Source organism: Protopterus annectens, chromosome 6.part0 (genome assembly GCF_019279795.1).
Source record: "Protopterus annectens isolate FY-2018-M chromosome 6.part0, PAN1.0, whole genome shotgun sequence".
Taxonomy (NCBI): domain Eukaryota; kingdom Metazoa; phylum Chordata; order Ceratodontiformes; family Protopteridae; genus Protopterus; species Protopterus annectens.
The window spans coordinates 1,625,314,196-1,625,336,987 of NC_056737.1; the positions used below are offsets into that span (position 1 = coordinate 1,625,314,196).

The following is a 22,792-nucleotide window of genomic DNA, read 5'->3' on the forward strand; positions in this document are numbered from 1 at the left end:
TTTTCTTCCTGTCTGAGTAGGAATACCTCAGGGATCCATTCTGATGCACCCCTACTGTTAACATTTTCATTAATGATCTACAGACAACCAATAAGCATGCCAACATTCTGTGGTATGCAGATGATTCAACTCTCTCTCTCCCTAGCCGAAAGCCTTAATGAGCTTCAAAAGCTAACCCAGGAATCTTCCATTTCCACTGAAGCCTGACTGCCTAACAACTGTTCATGAATCCCAGAACATGTAAAGTAATCATATTTTACATCAAACACATCTCTAACCAGAAAACAATCTTCAACCTAACCTCCTTAAATAACATAAAAATTGCACTAGTATTCAATCCTAAGCTGCTAGGAGTCACTGATGATAAACAACATAAAATCTGACTGCCATATAAAAGAAGAAGTTAAAAAACACAGAAATTAGGCTTACTGTATATGGGAAAAAAGATGCTAAGGATGAAACTACCAGGTAACAGGAAAAGAGAAAGGCCTAAGATAAGGTTTATGGATATGGTTAGAGAGGACATGCAGGTGGTTGGTGTGACAGAGCAAGATGTAGACGACCGGAAGAAATGGAAACAGATGATCCGCTGTGGCGATCCCTAATGGGAACAGCCGAAAGAAGATGATGTACAGGATATCTCCTTATTTAACAAACCTTACAAGAACAGAGACTGCCTCAATCTTCCTGCTTCCTACACTCCTCTGTGCTGCTCCTGTACTGATTAACCTACAGAGTTTACAATCCAACCTCCTTGAGCAATGTTTTTGTGCGTGTAATACTTTTAGTGGTTTAACTATATTAAAAGACTAGTGGATGCTTTGGTGTTGTACTGTAATGTGATTAGTTTTATAGATCTTTTACTTTTTTTGTGATCGCGGTCAAAAAGTGACAGGAAATTTTGGTGGTATCACTGGACCTAAACTTAACACACATTTTATCAGTATGCAGAAGCTGCATATAAGAATCAGAATGGAGTTCCTTTTTCTGATGGGGAACGCTATGGAAGTGAAACTCACATAGGTTACCTACCGTCTTTTTTTTATACCAGAGTTGCTTAATGGCAAATGTTAAAAGTAGTGTTAGGTCTAGCAAAGTACCTGAAAATTTTTAAGTCAACTCTTAACTCTAGTGACAAAGTCCTAATGTCAGTGTTCGCTTCACTAGCTTCTCCTGAAGTTCCATTATTGTGGTGAGTACCTTAGATTATTTTGATGATGGGTTCTGAGCCGACCCTCAGATCTGAATTGGCCACTTTTTACAGCTTGTGTCCCCCACCCATGATGCTCTAGTCCCCTACCCTACCTCCAGATGTTGTTTGCCATCTTTGCATATGGACGTGGTCGTCGTTAGCGTTCGAGCTTTAGTGTTGTTGTTTGTGAGTAAAGTAGGATATTTTCATTTTACTACCTTTTCTAGCTATCATCTTTAATATGTTCCTCCCTTATCCTTCCGACACTAATCAGTGTAATTTAGCTTACCATTGTTGGTAATTTTTTTCTCTCTTTTGCTCTTCAGCTATACCTTGTGGTAACTTCTTCAGTTACCATTGTTGGTAATTTTTCATTTCTTTTCTTTCTTTCCCCCCTTTTTTAAAAAAAGTTTTTCTTTCTGTTATTAGGACTAATTTTCACAGTATGGCTGAAAAACGTTCAGGATTTAAAGAATGTCAAGGTTGAGGGCATAAAAATCCCTCTTTTTAGATGCACATGATTCTCGAGTGTACTGTTTAGGCCCAACTCATTTAAAAGAGTCTTGTGACATTTGTAAGGCCTTTAATCCATGGGCCTTACTAGACTTTCTGAGTCTTTATCTGAAGTTCAACCCTCCAAGAAATTAGAGAAAAAGGAGTCAAGAAAGTGTCCATCAAACTTTTCTGGATCCTCCACTCCTAGCTTTGATTCTACTGTTGAACCACCTCTCAAGATGTTTAAGTGATCGGATCTGATATTTTTGGATCCAAAGACTAAACTCTCAGATCTGACATCCTCTGATAACCACTCTATATCATCGGACCTGACACACTTGGAGCTGAAGAAACTTCTTAGGACCTGATTTCCATCATCTCTGTATCCTCTTCCTTCCCATCTTCCATCACCCTTCCTAGAGAGACGCCATCATTCTAGAACCCCTTCAGTGGCCTCTTCTTATTCTTCCAGGAGTCTGACAGAAGCATGTGTGGATAAAATGTTGAGGAAATTTCATTCAGCGCAAATTCAGATGGGGGTTCTCCCAGCTCCTACCCCATCAGGTCCGGAGACCTTTACCAGTACTACTCCACCTGTTTGGGCTCCTTCTCTGATCCATCCTTTGGCTTCAGAGCTGTTGGATCTGAGACTTCTGGAACTACCATGTCAGATCCAAAGATGGTTGTATCTTTTGCTCTGATATGTTCTTAGAGTGGACCAGCTCTAAATGTGTCACAGGTGGATAACTTTTGGAGCAGTAGCACCAGTGCTGGATCCAAGGTGTTGGAGTCAACTCCAGAGTTGTCAGAGCCATCTCTGCCCCTCAGAACATCAGCTCCAGCCTCTGCCATGGGTGGGCTGCCTTCAGGTCAAAGGAAGCTGATAGTCTGGAAGCATGTCTTCTCGGCACCATCAGCCTCTTTCTCCCTGGGACATTCTACCTTTGAAATAGTAGAGAGAGTGTTCTGTATTTCTAGAGGAAGGACAATCCCCTGGAGCCATCTTCCCAGTCTCATATTTCTTTGTGCCTTGAGCATCAACACTCTACTCCACAGGGACAGCCAGCCAAATGTCTCCAGTCTACCCAGCAGAGTATACTCATATCTTCTGATACTTCAATGGAACATCCCACTGAAGAAGTCCTAGGAAGAGAAAGTGCAAGAGGAGGCAGTTAGACTCTGTTTAAGAGTCAGTCATGTAAGATACCAATTTTGATGAGGGGAAAGGGTCCCCAAATCACCACCTGATGACGTCTCCTTTGGAGACATTCTGGAGATCCTCAAGCAAAGGGATAGTTTGTCTACATAACCTTTCCCCAGAGGAATCAGTATTCCTGGAAGACTTTAGGTCTGGCCCATCTACCTCCCGGGTGACTCCTCCTACTGATGAGCTCATTGATTTGATCTCTTGGGGGGGTTGAAGGAACTTCACTCTTGAGACGATCCCCAAGAAACCAGACAAGATCCTGATACCACAGAAAGGAAGTGAATTTTGGAGTAAAGGAGTACCAGTAGATGGCATGGTCATAGCCGTGGCCACAAAGAAGAAACTTGCATAATAGTTTTCATCTATCCACCCCATTAACAGGGAGTCTAGGGCACTGGACAGATTTGGGAAGCATGTATTTGCTTCAGCGACTTTTGCACTTTAAGTCACTGAATTATTTGGTACACTTCACCAGACTTAAGAAGGATTTGATTAAAGAACTCTTCAAATCTGTGTCTGGGACCATTACTTCTGAGGTAGAGACCTCTATTGCCTCAGAGCCAGCTACCCTACAGTCCATTTCCAATTTGTCTATGAGGTTAATTTCACATAAAGCTGAAGGTACCTCAAGGGAGGTGGGTTCAGGCATTTACATTAGGAGGCATGATTGGATGTGCCTGTGTGATTTTTCTGAAAGGCCTTCAAGCCTCCCCCTTCAATGCTCCCTTTCACAGGAGCTCTTTGTTTGGCCCCAAAGTGAAAGACACACTATCCAGGTGTGAGCAGGATGGTAAGATCCTGTCTGCAGTGGTTGTACATTTTTTACTCCTCAAAGAACCTTCTCTAGGAATGAACGAGGTGGTTGAAACATGTGCTTCAGAAAATATCAGGTTCCTTCCATGATACATGTGGAGATAGCTCCCCCAAGGGCAGAGGGGGAATTCTGATGAAAAATGCTGCTCACCCAGCAGAGGAGGCCCAAAGAAACAAGAATATGGGGCACGTTCTCTGACAGGTCTTACCAGTGCTCCTGAAAGAAGGCCCGACTGTCCACTTCTGGAGGCAGTCGGAGGTTGTCTATCCCTGCACCAGAGAGCCTGGCTAGACAAAACATAAATTGGTGGAGAAGGTTATTTCTGAAGATTATATAATATCCTCCAACTCCCTTAACAATAAACAAAAGTCCTGATGTTCCACACAGTCAGAGAAAATCAGCAGCACTAGAAATAAGAAAGCTGCTAGCAAAAAAAGAGTCATCTAAGAGGTCCCCCCACCAGACCAGAAAGAGTCCAAAACTTACTCAAGATTCTTTTTTAGTGCCAAAGAAAACGGGGTTGCAGACCAATTTTGGATGTCCGCAATCTGAAAAAGCTGGTTCAGTACACAAAGTTCTGGATGGTCATGATTCAGTCCATTTTGCCTTTTCTGAGCAAGGATGACTGGATGTTCTCAGTAGATCTTCAAGATGCGTACTATCACATAAAAATGAACAGACAATCCAGAAGATACCTACACTTCCAACTGGATGCCAGTCATTACCAATTCAGAGCTCTGCCCTTTGTCCTCACCACAGCCCCAGGGTGTTCACCAAATCCATGGCAGCAGTAGCAGCTTACTTGAGACTGCAGGAATTCTGCTTGTTACCTTACTTGGATGGCTGGTTCTTAACTGCTCCTACTAGGCATCTTCTGATAAAAGCATGAGATTATGTACTCCAGCTTTGTTGTCATCTAAGAATTGCCATCAATCACAATAAAATCTCAACTAGAACCATCTCAAATATTAGAGCTCATACGGGCCTTGTTCAGTATAGTATCAGTTACAGCCTCCCTTCCCTTACCAAGGGTACAAACTATTCATTTTCAAGTCAGAAAGATAATCCAAAATTCTTCTATATCAGCTCAGTTGATTCTACAAGCCTTGTGATCAATGTCTGCTGCGATAGTTCTGGCTCCATTAGCAAGATTCCATATGAGAATTCTTCAGTGGACCCTAGCAACTCAGTGGTCTATTCTGCACCAACCTGTGTCCACCCAGATCAGAATAGCTCATGCATGCAAAAAGTACCTGTTGTGGTGGATTTGCTCAGATCAGATTTCACTAGGCTTGCCCCTTCATTCTTCCTCAGCCCAAAGCTGTAGTGACCAAGTATGCTTCCCAAGTTGGGTGGGGGTCACTTCTTGGGAAAGACAGTCCAAGGCACCTGGTCCCCCAAAGAGGCCAACAAACATAGTGTCCTGGAAATGACAGCAGTACTGTTAGCATTGCTGACCTTTCAAGTCTCTCTCCCTTCTGGGACTATTGTGATTCAGATGGACAATATGTCAGTGGTCTAGTACATCAGCAAACAAGGAGGAGATGGATCTTACACCTCATGTCGAGAAGCTTTGAGAGTGTGGCAATGGCAATATCATCTATTCAATTTCTGATAGCAACGCACATTCCAGGGAAATCCAATGTGATAGCAGATAAATTGAGCAGGTCTATTTTATTGTCTCACAAGTGGTTTCTCAACACTAAAACTCCAGTAAAGATATTTTGCCAGTGGACCCAACCTTGCTGCAGCCTCTTTGCATTTTCCCTTAATAAGTGCAGCAGGTTCTTTGCCCTGATCGCCCCACTGGGGGAATCACTGAGAGGTGCTGGCTTCCATAACTGGCCCCTAGTTTTCTTTAGCTTAACCCCAGCTCCTCTGATCCCCAAGTTTCTAAAAAAAGCATCTCGACTGAAGAGCACAATCACCCTCATTGCACCTTATTGGCCTCGTCAGATTTAGTTTCCCATTCTTTGGCCTCATCTAGTTCACCCAGTATGGATTCTGGATTTAGTTCCAGACCTCCTGTTTCATCCAACAGGCATGATTCACCAGACATTTCAGGCCTAAACGACTGCATGGTTTCTCCACTTCCATTGATAGCCAGACAAGTCTCTCCTCTGTCCGTCACATTCTTTTGTCTTTCCATAAAGCTTCCACTAGGAAAATGTGCAGAAGTAAATGGAAAAGATTTGCTTTTTGAACACAACAAAGAGACACACTGATCCTTGTTCAGCACCAATACCTAAAGTTCTTGAGTTTTTGGTTGCAATTTTTAAAGAAGGGGCTAGCTTCTCAACTGTTAAGGTACAACTAGCTGCCATTTCTAATTTCCACATAAGAACAAATAACTCCTCCTTAGCTTCTTCAAAATTTTGTAAGGCTTTATAAGGGAAAATGTTCTTCTTAGACACCCTTTAAAGATCCAACTCCACCATGGAATTTAAATTTAATATTACAAGCTTTAACTTGATCTCCATTTGAACCATTACCAAAGTGTGAACTAAAATTTTTAACCTGGAAAACTATCTTTTTAGTTGCTATAACCTCTGCTAGAAGAGTATCTGAACTTCAAGCATGGTCTTCTAAGCCTTCTTATTTAATTTTCCATAAAGATATGATAGCTTTTAAACCATCCCATCCTTCCTAAGTTGGTGTCAGAATCCAACAATAATCAATCTATTAATCTTCCAGTTTTCTTTCCAAATTTCAAAAACAAGGAAGAATACATGTTACATTTGTTAGATGTTCAAATGCAGTTATGTTTCTATTTGCATAAAACAAAAGATCTGAGAAAAAAAGATCAATTATTTGTTTACTTTGCCAAATGAAATTTGGGCAAACTAGTTATCTAAGTAACTTTTGTCAAATGGTTAATTGATTGCATTTCTTTTGTCTACAACAAATTGGGTTTGTCTTTGTCAAAACCTTTAAGAGACAATTTAACCAGGTCCATGGCAACTTCATCCGTATTTTTATCCAGGTCTTCCATGGAGGATATCTGTTCAGCTGCAACTTGGGCTAATCCTCATACCTTTATTACGCATTACAAATTGCATCTGGTCTCGAGGAGGAGCAGCCTTTGGCTCAGGGATGCTCAGGAATATCCTTCCTTAGAGTCCTCCTGGGATTCAGGTAGCTGGGGACTCTGTCCTGTCTTTTGAGAAATGAATGAAAATTCACAACTTCAGTTAAAGAAGTTATGTACTCACCATAATGTTCTGTTTGTGTTGTCCATTTTCATTCTTCCCCACCTCCCTTCCCTCCAACCCCCCTACCATTTTGTTTGTGACTTCTGGAAGAATGAGAAAAGACTAAGGGAACCAATCTTCCTACCTTTGAGTTCCAGATATTGACTTCTCATATTATGATTGTTTCTAAGTTTCTAAAAAGTTAAAACATCAGCAAACAAGATCTGAGGTATGGTAGTGGACTAGAGCTTTATGGGTAAGGGAGGAGCTTGAAAGCTTTCCATTATATACGAACTGTAAAAATCAGCTGAGTCGTATCCAAACCCACTTGTTGAGGAAGAATGAAAATGGACAACACAGATGGAATGTTATGGTGAGTACATAACTTTTTTTAATGATCTTTGCATAGTTTTCCTTTACATTCCTGTGTTTAAATTTTGAAGCGTCTATGCTTTTCAGCATGATGTACAGTATTTTTCTGTAATGACTTCACTCTTCAGGTGAGTTGAAGAATGGATCAAACCAAAATGTTTCATTACCCAGTGAATATTGTTATTATTACTAACACAATTTGAACTGCCTTATTGATGACTTGCACTAATAATATTGGTATTTTCTATGCCTGATACTGACTCTACATTATTTTTATGTAAAATCACTATATGCGTGGAACTCAATTCTCAGAACAAATGTCCTGAAAATCCTTCAGTCCAGGCATCCAGTGTTGTTGAGTCGCATCAAAACATCCTTCAGTCCACACATCTAGTGCCATTGACTTGCATCCAACACATGTAAAGATCCAATTAACAATCGGTGCCATCCAAGGAATTTATTAGGTAAAGGAAGTAGATTGCTAGTCCTTTCTTCCACAACACACACACACACACACACACACACACACACACACACACACACACACACACACACACACTAACTACACCACACCAGCAATTTAGAGTCACCAAACCATTTACTGCGTTTTTGGGATGTGGGAGGAAGCTGGAGTGCCTTGAGAAACCCATACTAACACTGTGAGATCTTGCCGACTCCAACACAGAAGGCACCACCAGCTGAGAACCATATCTGAGAACAGTGCTTCTCACTCTACCTATGTGCCACTTCATGAATATCAAGAGCCACTGTATAATAAATCAGTAATATAATTTGCATAGCACAGGTTATTATCACACCTAAATACATTCTTAGGCATAAGGTAAAGCTGAGTACTATATCAATCTTGTTCTAATGATACTCTGCAGTAGTGGGCATCCTGAATGCTGCTGTTTTGTTACATGATGCAGAACTGAAAATATATTAGCATTGTATTTTAAAGTGTTGCAGTAGAAGGGTATATTTCCACAGCTATAACATGCTTCTGACTTGTTGGCCTTTGAGATTGTTTTCGTTGTAACTGACAAAATAATAAATATTTATAAATTTTAGCATTCAGTTACTTTTGTTGCTACTTGATGTATTCATGCGCTTAATGAAATGTCTATGTTCTGCAGAGACTGGGAAGGGAAGCTATTGCTTCTGCAAGAAATTTTGGATGAGTGGCTGAAGGTTCAAGCTACATGGCTATATCTGGAGCCAATATTCAGTTCTCCAGACATTATGGCTCAAATGCCAGAGGAAGGCAGGAGGTTCACTACTGTGGATAAAACATGGAGGGACACAATGAAACAGGTTTTATTAGTAAGTATAACTAAATGAAGCATTTCATCTTTCATTTATGACAGTATGTGTTCAGTTGTAAGAAAGTTTGTTTAATCTCTCTTTTTTTTAAAAAATGTTCATTACTTAGCAAGAGGTTCTCTTGTTCGATCCTCGGCTGGGGTGCCTTCTGTGTGGAGTCTGCATGTCCTCCCAGTGGTCTCGTGGGTTTCCTCCGGGTGCTCCGGTTTCCTTCCACATCCCAAAGACATGCTGTAGGTGGATTGGACCCTCTAAATTGGCCCTAGGTATGAGTGCGTGTGTGCGCCTTCCGTGGAAGGTTGGGTGCCGGGCTGACAACTCAACACTGTAAAAACTCTACTTCCAATCATGAGCAGACAGGTGATTCGATGTGGCGACTCCTAACTGGGAAAAACCGAAAGAAGAAGAAGAATATGGTATATAAGGATGCCAACTAAAAAACAGACACTTATGATCAACATGGGGTGTACAACAGAACTGTGCAGTGCTTAAATGGTTATATAAGTAAATAGTAACCGCTAAAGCAAAGCCAGAGGGCTCTCCTAATGTTTACATTACCATGACAACATTGGAAACTGTTTTATATTCCAACCAATCAATCAAAACGTTATGTAGCTTATGATTGCTATGAGGTATAAGAAATTGTTGGGCAAATTAGTTGAGTTTTCAAGACACATGGAGATTATTCTTTCAAACAACTAAATTGTACAAGCACTACTGAGATACACATGCAAACTGACATTCATCATTTGGTCTGTGCTGCAATAGCCTTACCTATATGTTTTATATCTTGCTAAGGATATAACAACTGGGTAGCTTCTAAAGCTTAAGGGCACCTTCCATGTGCTCAAACCATTAACTAGCTTGAGCAGAGCTGAAGAAAAAAAGTAGATTGAACACAAACCCTTTAGAGCTTTCCTGCTGATGAAGAGCACTTGTCTTGCAGGCTTTCAAGGATCGATGCTTAACTAATGCATGTTAAGTTGTCTATCTCGCCTTCATTCTTGCTGGTTGGGTTCAGAGCCAATCCTCGGCTCCGACTCGGCCATCTTCAAAAACTCGCGAGCTGCTTACTGGCTCGAGGCCCCCTCCATATCCCATGATGCCTGGCGCTAGATAGCCAGATCTCATTTGCTGCTTATGCTACAAGGTTGCGTTTACTGGCTCAGGTCGTATTTTTTCAATTTATTGATATATATTTAGAACTTGTATATTATTAGTTAGAATAATTAGTGTTCATACATAGTTGTAGTATTGTAGGTATTTGTTAGTGTTTAATCCCGCCTTGAAAACTCATTTTCTTCTTAGAGATTTTTCCCCTCCCTCCCCCAGTCCCATTTTCCTCTTTAAGGTAAGCCATTTCAGTTAGAGGCTTATCCTTGTTTCCTTTTTTAAGGTAGTAAAAATTTTTTCATTAGAAATTGTGGTAGTTGGTAGGTCCATTTAGCCTTTCTTATATTATAAAGTGTGTGTGTGCTGTTAGTGTGTGGTAACTTGTGTGGACTGTGTGTTTTTTTCTAGTTACCTACTTCCCTTTGTACTCTTTGCAATTTGATTTTTCCTTTGCAGGAATGTCTAAAGACACAAAAGTGTCTGGATTCAAGAAGTGTGACTCATACTGTCAGAAAATGTCACTGACAGATGGTCACACTTCTCGTGTCTATTGCTTGGGTGTGCTACACCTGCAGGACTCTTGTTCGGCGTGTCACGCCTTTAGTCCAAGAGTCCTGCAGGAGCGTAGGAATAAGCTTATCCTTAGGGGTTTGCTTAAACCTGAAGGATCACCAGCCAAGGCTCAGTCAGTGAAACCTTCCAAGCCATCGAAGCCGCCGGCTCCCAGTTTGGAGCCGTCGTCGGGTGTGGCGTCTGCTTCAATTTCAGTTCCAGCTGGAATGGAAGTACCTATCTCCAAGCCAACTTCGTCTCCGACTGGAGCCGAAGTACCTATCTCCCAGTCGGCCCCGACTCTTCTGTTGGAACCGTCAGGGAGTCAAAAATGCTCCTGATCGCCATCCTTAGAGTTGATACATTTGGCTCCAGGGTCGCCCTTGTTGCAATCGGAGAGAAGTCATCGATCCCACTCTTCTCGGTTGTCTAGACTATCTGACCATGATTTGGAGAGAGTGGTGAGCAGGCTTTTAAAATCGCAGGCCCTGGCTAAAATGCTATCCAGCCCCCGTCATCAGGGTTTGGCTCTACCTGTCTCTGCAGTAGTTCCTCCTTTGACTCATCCCTTGAGCTCAGAGCCGGAGCATGCTGAGGCTGGGATCGTGGGACCTTCGGCACCAATACCTCCCCTTTCGGTTCCATCGTCTGCCCCAATCTCTTCCATGGTTCCGTCCTTGGAAGGGATCTGGACACCAGGACTTTGTCGGCTCTGAGGGGGCGAGTGGCATCGGACCCTTGTCCAACCCCATTCTCCCTCTCAGAGCTTCGGTGCAGGTGAGTTCGGCTCCTACATCGGCTTTGGAGCTGTCTCTCTTGGTGTTGGGAAGGATTCTGGTCTCTTCGGAGCCTTCTCCGATATCGGGAAGAGGCGCCTTTGAGGTCATGAGGGGTGTGCTGGCATCTGAGTTAGCCTCACGGTCAGCCTCATCGGCTCCTCCCCCCATGGTGCCTGCTCCTGCCTCTGCCCCTCCTCCAGACCCCAAGCGTGGGGAACAAGCGCTCCAGGGCACCCCATTGGGTGTATCTTCCTCTTCCGAGGCCTCCCCATTCATTCAGTGGAGCCCCCTCGAAAGAAGAAGTGCAAGAGGAAGCATGTTGACTCCCCTGAGTCTGTCACTTCAGATACCGACTTGGAGGAGTCGGAAGGGTCCCCGAGATCCCGCTCTGAGGACGTCTCTTTCTCAGACATCCTTGAGATTCTTAGGCAGAGGGGGAACCTGGACTACTCTTAACCCTTCCGAGGATGAGTGTTCCTGGACGCGTTGGATCCTGACCCTCCACCTCCTGGGTGTCTCCACCTTTCTGATCCACTGATGTCTGTGGTGGCTCAAAAGGCGTGGTCAGCTCCAGACACAATGGAACCAACTCCCCGCAGGCCCACAAAATTTATTACTGCCCCACAAGACAAGTAATTTCTGACCAAGGGTGTTCCCGTTGATGCCATGGTGGTAGCAGCGGCCACAAAAAAGGAGTTGGCTGAAAATTCTTCACCTGTCCATCCTCCTAATAAGGAATCTAGGACGATGGACAGATATGGGAAGCAGATGTTTTCCTCAGCGACCTTCTCCATGAGGTCATTGAACTATTTGTGCCACTTTACCCGCCTTCAAAGAGATCTCCTTAAAGAGCTAGGAGATACCCTTCAAGATCCATCAGCTGCGGGGGCCCAGGCTAAGGTTGCCTCCCAGCTGGCGACTCTTAATTTGGTAGTAAACTCCTCCATGCGGCTCATCTCTTATGCATACGATGGCGTGAGCAGGGCCACAGGCACAGGCGTGGCTTTGAGGAGGCACGCTTGGATGCAGTTATGCAACTTTGCGAAACCCTTCAGGGCGTCTTTCACCAACATCCCCTTTGATGGTTCTGCTCTGTTTGGACCACAGGTGAAAGATACCCTTACCAGGTGTGAACAGGAAGGCAAGACTCTCTCTGCTGTGGGAGTCCGTTTTTCCACTCCTTCAAGACCGTATCCCAAGGGTCAGAAGAGTGGAAAAATGTGGTTCCGGAAACCCCAGGGAGCCGTGCCTGACACACGTAGAGAGTTCCCTTCCATGGGCAGAGGAGGGAACAACAATAGACGCCACCCTATAGGCAGAGGGGGTCTTCAAAATCAGGGCCAAAGAGAATCTTTCTCTGACAAGTCCTTCCACCATCCCTGAAGTGCTGCCCGGCTGTCCACCTTCGGAGGCAGTCGGGGGAAGATTATCGCTGTACCCAAAAGCCTGGCAAAGTACAACACAAAACAAATAGGTACTGTCTATCATATCTGAAGGCTACAAAATCCCCTTCCTTCGCACTCCACACATTCCCAAAAAATCACTTCCAGATGTTCCACCCAGTCTAAGGGATCAAGCAGTTCAAGAAATTTCAAAACTACTAAGAAAAAGAGCCATCCAGTCAGTCCCAGCAGACCAGCAAGGATCTGGAATTTACTCAAGGTTCTTTTTGGTACCAAAAAAGACAGGGGACTGGAGACCCATTCTGGATCTCAGCAGATTAAACAGGTCTGTTCAAAGAACGAAGTTCCGGATGGTCACGCTACAGTCCATTTTAGCCTTTCTGGGTCAGGACAATTGGATGTGCTCCATAGATCTTCAGGACGCGTACTACCATATCAAAATGGACAGACGCTCCAGAAGATTCCTCCGCTTCCGGCTGGGAGCCAGTCATTATCAGTTCAGAGCTCTGCCCTTTGGTCTCACCACAGCCCCCAGGGTGTTCAACAAATGTTTGGCAGTAGTTACCGCTCACCTGAGACGGCAAGGATTCCAGGTGTTTCCATATTTAGATGACTGGCTCCTTACTGCAACCACCAGGCATCACCTGCTGTGAGCCAGAGACTACACCATTCAAACTTGCTCCAAACTAGGCATCACAATAAATTTCGAAAAGTCTGCATTGTCGCCTTATCAATCTATCACCTTTATAGGCGCAAACTTAAATACAAAGGACATGTCAGCGAGACTTCCAGTAGACAGAGTGTTAGACATTCGATGACATGTGCAGGTCTTATTAGGATGCAAAAAAATTCAGGCCAGATTCATCCTAAGAACATTGGGTCTCATGGCAGCAGCTATCATACTAGTCCCCCTCGCACGTTTTCACATGAGTATTCTTCAGTGGATGCTGTTCACACAATGGTCTTTCCAGCTACTCCCAATGTTTCACATGATAATGATCACACAGTCATGCAAAAACCAACTTGTTTGGTGGATGGTTTCCCCATCATTACACCAGGGCATTTGTTCTTCCTCCTCCAGTAGCTACGGTGACCATGGATGCCTCCCTGATCAGGTGGGGGGGGGCATTTTCAGGGCAGAACAGTCCAAGGCACCTGGCAGCCTCACGAGTACCATCTGCATATCAACGTCTTGGAGATGAGGGCCGTGCTTTTAGCGTTGCAAGCTCTTCAGAACTCTCTTCCCACCAGGACCATTGCAATTCAAACAGACAATATGTCAGTAGTATGGTACATCCACAAGCAGGGTGGAACCAAGTCCTACCCCTTATGTCGAGAAGCACTCAGACTTTGGCAGTGGGTGATCTCTTCCCAATGGTTTCTGATAGCAGACAGGCTGAGCAGAGCAATTCTCATACCTCACGAATGGTCTCTCAATCAGACTGTGGCAGACAAAATCTTCGCAAATGGGGTCGGCCTTGCTGCGACCTTTTTGCCACCCCCTTCAACAGCAAGTGCGACAATTTCTTCTCTCTCCTCCCACTTCCTGGACACTTCCCCAGAGACACTGTAGTTCACGATTGGCCTCAGGGACTTCTTTATGCATTCCCTCTGTTTCCCCTGATTCGCAAACTTAATACAGAAAGCTACCACATTGGGATGCAAGATGATCCTCATTGCCCCTTACTGGCCTCGACAGATTTGGTTCTCGTTCCTGCATCATCACCTTCTGGAGCAGCCGTGAACCCTGGACCCACTTCCAGACCTCCTGATCCATCATTCGGGCAGGCTGCACCAATATCTTCAATCTCTCCAGCTCACTGCTTGGTTGCTCCACTTCCGACCTTAGCCAGGCTTCCGAACATCTCCCACTTGGTGCGTGAAATCATCTTATCCTCGCATAAGTCTACCACTAGAAAAACTTATGCTAGTAAGTGGAAATGTTTTTCCTTATGGGCAGAGACCAGGAATATAGATCCCTTTTCAGCCCCTGTGCACCATATTTTAGAATTTCTAGCGGAACTTTTTCGAGCTGGATCCTCTTCTGCCACAATTAGAGTTCAGCTAAATGCAATTTCAAACTTTCATATGGGCCTACCTGATACAAGCATCATGTCCCATAAGCTTTGTAAAGCCTTTCTTAAAGGGACCACTCTACACAGGCCCCCCAGTAAGAGATCCCCTGCCTCCGTGGGATCTGAATTTGATTTTAGCTTCCCTGATACTGTCCCCCTTTGAACCTGCAGCTTCTTGTTCTTTGAAGTTTCTTTCTTGGAAAACCCTTCTTCTGGTTGCAATTACGTCGGCTAGAAGAGTTTCTGAACTTCAGGCTCTTTGTGTTCGTCCTCCTTACCTAGTTTTTCACAATGATAGAGTTTCTCTTCATACTAACCCTTCCTTTCTTCCAAAGGTTGCTTCTGATAATAATTTGAATCAGTCCATTGACCTACCGGTGTTTTTCCAAATTATTCCAACAAAGCGGAATACAAATTACATCAGTTGGACGTTCATAGACAATTACGCTTTTACTTGCATAGAGCCAAGCAAATCGGAAAATCAGACCAGTTGTTCCTGTCCTATGCTGAGGGTAAACAAGGTATACCGGTGTCGAAAGTAACCTTATCTAGGTGGTTGACATCTATTATTACATTTATATATCAGTTAAGGAATAAAGAGCTTCCTGCTAAACCAAAAGGTCTCTTCACTAGAGCTCTAGCTACTTCAGTGGCCTTTCAGGTAAGATTGCCAATGGAAACTATTTGTGCGGCAGCTGCATGGGCCAATCCTCATACCTTCATTTCACATTATAAGCTGGATGTGGCCTCCAGGAGCAGAGCTGATTTTGGTTGCACTGTTCTGAAGAGTCTGTTCCGATGAGCCACCCAGGATTGAGGTGCTAGGGACGCTGTCCCATCCAGCAAGAATGAAGGTGAGATAGACAACTTAACATTAAGAAGTTATGTACCTACCATAACGTTCCATGTTAGTTGTCTTCTTCTCGCCTTCTTTCTTGCATCCCACCCTCCATCCCCCTATCCTAGTAGACCGAGAAGAGTTCCTTATGTTTTTTTATCACTGGCTGAGTCTTCTCTGGCTATTACTTCTCTCTATTATTCTCTCCAGTAGGTTCATGCATCCTACTACAGTTTACTGTATTATTATTGTTATTATAATTGTTATTATTATGTCTGTAGTTAGGTTTACCAAACGAGATCTGGGTATCTAGCGCCAGGCATCATGGGATATAGGGAGGGGGCCTTGAGCCAGTAAGCAGCTCTCGAGCTTTTGAAGATGGCCGAGTCGGAGCAGAGGATCGGCTCCAAACCCAACCAGCAAGAAAGAAGGCGAGAAGAAGACAACTAACATGGAACATTATGGTAGGTACATAACTTCTTCTTCTCCATTGCTGGCAAATAAGCTCCCTTCGGGGGAAAAACTTCCATATATTTTTTTTTTTTTGACAGAAAGTTAACTTTTTTGGTACTACTTTTAAGCTTGGAAAGTATTTATGTGACTTTTAGTCACTTTTTACTAGGAACATTTATTTTATATTGAGGAAAAAAATGTTAAAACTATCTTTTCCTGTCTAAAAGTTGTGTTAAATTGCTTTTGGAGACTGGAGTAAGTATTTAAATTGCTTTACACTGTGTTTTGGGAGGAAAATTGACTTATTTAATATTTACATTTCATTGACTACTGTTGCCAGGCTTCCCTGCAATTCAGGCATCATTTTCAGGTCTATATTAGAAGATCAACATTTAAAAATGTCAAGTCACCTTTACTCGACACGAAAATGTTGAGCTCTTGTTTGTCGAATGGCCAAATCACCGTTCTGTCACACCTGCCCTTTTCCCAACTGTAGTGTGTTCTCAGAGTTAGAATATTTAGTTGGGGGGTGTGGAGGGCAAAGCCCCCCACTTATATGTTTGTTTTTATGTAGTGTTGTTTGCTGGCCTTTGATTTGGCCGTTCGACAAACTCAGAGTTCGACATTTACATGTCGATTAAAGGTGACTTGACATTTTCAAATGTCGATCATATGATATAGACCCTCAATTTCAGCCTTACTATGGAACAACCTACTTGTTTCTCCTTTTTCAGCCACAAAAAGAAAGATTTCCAAGCAGCCTTTGCCCTTTCACCAGGCTACTAAATTGTCTCAGGTGTAGATGGGTGAATCTGCTGTAACCATTTCTAGTTCCTCTGACCATTTGTCTTGTTCCTAGGCTGTCTATGGTGTAGTCACTACAGCCACCTTGGGTCATGGGTTAATTATGCCCTCAGCAGCTGTTGAAGTGCCCTTGCTGGGTAAGGGAGCACCACTCCTGTTGGTCTTGGAAGCATGTGTGGGGAATACTGCTCTGCCTAGCCAGACTGGGGTCAAATGTAGGTTTACGCCTTTATAAATTCCTATCAAAAATAAGCTAAAAGTTAGACATGTATCGTTGCCTTTCTTATTTACTTTGGACAGGAAACATTTACTGGTCTTAGCTCAGGGTTTAGTTCATGCTCTTGACCTCATCAGTTTTGGTGCTATTGATATGAGAAAATTAATTATTCACGGTCTTAAGATGTTCAGGACATTGAACAAGAAAATGATTGTGAAGGGACTTCTGTTATCTTTCCTCAGATTTTCTGAAATTAATTCTGAGGAAAGTATTTCTTCTGATAGTCTATTGGAAGACTTTTATGTTTCTGAAACTATATTCAGAATGAATCAATTGTTTCAGTGGGGACATAATGAGCTTCCACTATATTTAAAGAAATGTTATGATTTGTGGCAGATGAAATTTCTTGGACATACTCCAGTTTCTCCTGTTCTTCCAGCCCTGGAGGATTTATTTATTACAGCCTGTAAGTTGCCTGATAGCCACCCTGCTGCCCTCAATTGGCTGGCAGATTTTATAATGTTCCTCAGTCTTATGTTTTTTCCCTCAAATTTTCTAACCCCTGATCAGACCTCACAGTGATTTCTTTGGTTAATCTAGCTCCTGCTTAACATCTAATAAATGCTACCCCCCCCCATGACAAGGTGAAAGATTTGGGAAAAAGTATATTCTTCTGCAATACTTATGTTTAGAAATCTTAAGTGTTAAGCTCACATTAAAGTTTATGCTTGCCTCTTTTGAGAATATGAGAAACAGTACTGCTTATTTTCCCTCCCCTGAGGAAAATATAATTTTGTGTTGTCTTATTGTAGTCTTATTGCATCCGTGTCTCAAATAATTAAAAGTTTTTTGAAGCATACTTATGATTCAGCTGATGCCACTTCCAGAGTTGCTGCAGCTGGAGGTTTGCTTGGTGGCGTACACAAAACTTTCCTAGGGATAAAAAAACTGAAATGTTGCACCTCCCTTACATAATAAGGTTGTATTTGGGCCATCTGCTGAAGCTATTCTTAAAAAGTGTGATGGATAAGAGAGTGAAGCTGATTAAGGAAGTCTCTCAGATTTTTCAACCTTCCTTCTCCAGATTTGTCAAGGGTTTTACACCCACCTTTTCAACATTTTACAAAAAGCAAAATAAGCAGGCATGCATAACAAGCTTGCTGGTAAATAGACTTTTAAAAAGCAATGGCAAGGGGACTCCAAAAAGAAAGTAGGAGCCTCCCAGAAACAAGAACAGTCCAGCAAGTGTGAATGGCTGTCTGGTGCAGACCCCCCCTCCCCAATTCTTCACAAAAATATGTCCCTCCATTTTGATTTCTGAGAGTAATTCATCAGAGATGTACATGGTAGTGGGACTCTCCTTTCTCTTTAGGGGATCCTGCCTCATCTGCCAGATCACACTTTTTTTTCCTCCTGTCATTCAGCATCTGCTAACTCAGGGGATGGTAGAAGCTGCCCCTCCTTGTCAGAAAATAGAAGGTTTTTGTTCAAGCATATTTTTGGTGCCAAAGAAAGAAATGTCACAGGGACCAATCCTAGATCTTTCCTTTCTAAACCAATTTGCAAAAGTTCCAGAGTTCTAAATGTTATCTCTTCACGACCTGTTACCTCCCATTCCCCATTATGTTTTTAGTGATTTTAGGGATTTAAAGATACTTATCATCACATCCACATTGCACTAGATTTCAAACATTTTTTAAGGTTTTCTGTGTCTGGATCACACTTTCAGCACTCTGCTTTACCCTTCAGGTTATTCATTTCTCCATTCAAAAAGGTGTAGCTCCAGTGATAGCCTTTTCAGACTATCACTTGTCCTTATGTAGATGCCTTGGTTATCTTTGCAGAGTCTATTTCAAGATGTTCTGATTCTCTCACTTAGGTGAGAGATCTTCTACTTAGACTGGCATTTCAGGAGAACATCCAAAAGTTTTTTTTGATTCCTCACAGGATTGCTATCCTGAGGTGTCTCTTGGGTGCCTCACTTCAAAGAGTTTTTCTTCCAGAAGAAAATGTAGATCTTTATCTAGTTCTATTCCTCAGTTTTTCCACTGAAACAAGACCTCAGCATGGCAGTTTCTCAAGATACCAGGATTCATGACGTCCATGATTCTCATGATTCTTGTAGCCAGAGTTCACACAAGAAAAACTGAACGATACTTAAAATCAGTATGGTCCCAATGTCAAGATTCTCTGACATTCCAGATTCCAGTTTAGGGATTTGTGAAAAGGGAACTTGTTTGGTGGAGAGACCAGTTGTGTCTGAATCCAGGTCTTCCATTTCCTTTCCAGCTTCAGTACAGTCTGTAACTGTAGACACATCAGACTTTTCTTGGAGAAAAAGTGCAGAGTCTTTTGGACAAAAAAAGAGACCAAGACGCAAAAATGCAGACGAGATGTTGGCAGTAATAAATGCTGTCATCTCTCTCAGTTGTCTTAAGAGTCCTAGGACCATTAGAAGTGGTTGCATAGAACACTACAGTAATGTGGTTCATATGTGTGTGTGGGGGGGGTCAGATCTTGCCCTTTGTTCAGGCTAGCCATGGTCAGCTGGCATACAGCTTTTCATCAGAAGCTGACCAGGACAGGCACTTATGATATTAACTGAATCAGGTGGGTTTCCAGGAATTGATCCAGCTGTGGGGAACACCTCAGATACATCTGTGTGTTTCCATTCACAACAATCAGTTGGAAAAACTATGCTTCAGGACTCGATGCAAACAGTTCTGGAAAACAAATGCATTCTCTTTTCCCTGGAAGGGAATATTCCTGCATGATTTTTTTCACCCTTTCCAGTGATATCTAGGATCAATGTGAAGATGGGAAAGGACTCTCCAAAAAGCATTGTGGTGACTCCCTTCAGTTCTAGGCAGCAGTGGTTCTTCCTTCTTTCAGAAATAACCAAGAGCAATTACCACATGCTTCCTCACAGACTGGGCCTACTCACTTAGGACGGGGAATGTTTGATAATCCCAACTCAGAATAACTTCAACTCATGGCCTGGATGAGAGAGTCTTAACACCTTTTAGGCATGTATTTTCTGAGGATGTGCAGCAGGTATTAAAGTAGGCAAGAAAACCTGCTATTAGGAAGTCATGTATTAACAAACAGAAAAGATTTTTTAGTTTGTGCCAAGAAAATAATCAAAACCCTTTATGGCTAGTATTTCTTTGGTTCTGCAATATTTGTGTGAGTTATTATCCACTGGCCTTTCTTACTCCTCTATCAAGGTTTATTCTTTGACCATTTCAGCATGTCTGCCCATAAATCTTCCCTTTTGAATGCATTCCCATGTCAAAATGTTTTTGAAACTGGTATTACTTACCAACCCTCCAAGAATAGAGCTGTCTCCTCCTTGAGATCTTAGTTTTGTTTAAAAAAATGAATTATTCTTCCATTTGAAAAGCAATGGCAAGGGAGCTTCAAAAAGAAAGGAGAAACCACCCAGAAAGGCTCATCAGGCTGATTTGAGGTTCTTAACATGGAAAAAAGTTTTGCTCTGACTTCTGCAAGAAGTATATTTGAGTTGCAACTGTTAAAGTGGGCCTACCTTATTTCATTTTCCACAAAAGTAGGATTTCCTTAAAAAGTAATCCTTCCTTTATGCCTAAAGTGGTATCCAACCTTATTTTGAGCTTATTCTTTCCAGAGCCTGTAAATGAGGGAGAAAGGATTGTCCATACTCTGAATGACCACAGACAATTCAGCTATTATGTTGACAGAATTAAAACATTCAGAAACTCTGATCAGCTTTTGATTTCTTATGGAGGTAATATGAAAGGACAACACGTGTCAAAGCAGTCTGTCTCCAAATGGTTGTCTCATGCTAATACCTTTTGCTATACCCACCACAATAAGGTAATTCTGGGCAAGGTCAAGGCTTACTCTACCTGGGCCTTGACTTTTTTTTTAAAAATGTTGGATTCTATAAGTATTCTAGATGTAGCAACTTGGTCCTCTGTACATACCTTTGTAAAGTACTGCAAACTTGATTCCTTCTTCAGGTCTAGGGCAGGCTTTGCTAGGACCATTCTGCGTGGGCTCCTGGAGCACTCTCCTTCCTCCTTCCAGTTAGTATAAGTTATGGTAGTCTACCCATGTAGCTAATGTCACCTGCAGCAGTGATCAAATGATGAACATAGTAAAGTCTACCCATGTAGCTAATGTCACCTGCAGCAGTGATCAAATGATGAACATAGTAAAGTGGATAAGTAAACTTGCCAGAAGAGTGGATAACAGTAGATGTTCGAATGATCACTGTTGCAGTAGCCACACTCTGTTGTTGCTTGGGTGAAGACTTTTATTTTTACTTTCCTATCATTGACCTTTTCAGGGCTATATCTTCCCTCTCTTAGTTGCCTTGAAAACTCTGAAGGGCTTGATGCCCAGACCAATCTTTCTTCAACTCTCAATCAGCTCTCCTCAAGGTAGTCAATGATTTTGGCATGTGGAAGATGCCCTTAAGCTTTGGAAACTGGACGGCTGTTATATTCTTTGCAGGAAATAACCCATAAACCTAAAGCTAATGCAGCAGTGATTAATCAAACATAAGTGTTATAGTGAGTCTACTAACACAATTACTTTCATGGTCTATGCTGCTGTAAAAGCATAGAGTTATCTCCTAAAAGCCAAATACAGTTGCACATTGTCATAACGCAAAATGAATTTATGCTACAGCAACTTTCCCACAAAACAAATGTAGAAAAAGTCTCAAATAAAGTAACAGCAGACTTGATAATCTCCCCCTCTCTGTGTAAAGGAAAACGGCATCGGTTAACAATTTGCACAGAGATTCACTTGCCAGTATGGCATATTCCTTCATCATGTACCATTAGAACCCCAAGGGTGGAAGACCCTTTCTTTGTAAGGCAGTTTGCCAGCTGCTTTTTTGTAGCTGACCACAGGATAATGCTGTGGTTTCTTTTGGTCTGAATGTTTTCTTTTACTCTACTGATTTCCAAGTAAAGTCTTTTTTTCTGTGGCAGGGTTAGTAAAGGTGATTGCCATGAACATAGACTAAATATCTCTGACATAGATGATCTGAAGGATGACATGCCTTGCATCTTCCAGATCATAAACACACTTCTTGAGTTTCCACAATCATCCAACAGGAGGGGAACAGGCATAAACATCCAGAGAGAGTTCCATACGTTTCAGAATTGCCAACTTCATGTCCATTGAATGAACTTTCCACTGATTTTGCCGAAGTATTGCTAAAAGTAGATGAAGAGATTCTGATACACATGTTGGTAAGTCTTCTTGATGTTCTTTTAGGCAAAGTTCTTCAAACTCTATGGTAATGATGTGCTTTGGGTATAATTCATCATGGAATCACCTTAGATGGACACACCTATCTGGGGTAGATACATTTTTGGCCAATATTAATAACTTTTTCTAAGACATTATTATATTTTCAGCTGTATATGTCGTCATGATGTGGAGATTTGAATCCCGTTTCTCCTGCAGTATCACCTAGGTGTAAAAGTTTCAAGTTTTACCAGTTCTTGTGTTTTCTTGTAGCTTTACCCAACCCACTCTAGATTTAGCTGTTCGTTACACCCCTTTTGCTCTGTCTATGAATCTTATGGTTAACCTTTTTTCAGACTGAGGCTTCCATCTTGTTGCAGCATCTGTGGCGGCTGCTTTCCAACAGTGCCATATTTTTCTTTAGTCACAATGGCATTCTTCATCTCATCTTCATTTCCCCTTTCAGAGTTCCTTGGTATCATTTTTGGTGTCTTTCACCTCAGCATTGTTGGTTTTATTCATGCTCTAGTCTTCCACTTCCATCTTGACTTTACAAAGCCTTGAACTATATAGCCTTGTACAAATACTGCTACTATTCACAAATTCCAGTGGCAACTGTGGTCCTTTTCACTTTGCATAGTTGCCCTTTTTGTAGTGTAGAACCTACAGAAGTATACATATGGTGATCTTCATAAACCACAACTAGAAACACCAGTACCA

General features: G+C 42.3%; 1 protein-coding gene across 1 annotated transcript in view; it reads left to right on the top strand.

The window, feature by feature from the left end:
- The window catches only part of DNAH7 (dynein axonemal heavy chain 7), a 4,771,155-nt gene that overhangs the window by 1,703,394 nt on the left and 3,044,969 nt on the right, over positions 1–22,792 (top strand). Inside the window, exon 15 of the mRNA XM_044073696.1 lies at positions 8,408–8,594. Coding sequence (XP_043929631.1) covers positions 8,408–8,594 — 187 coding nt within the window. The remainder of the gene's footprint in view (positions 1–8,407; positions 8,595–22,792) is intronic.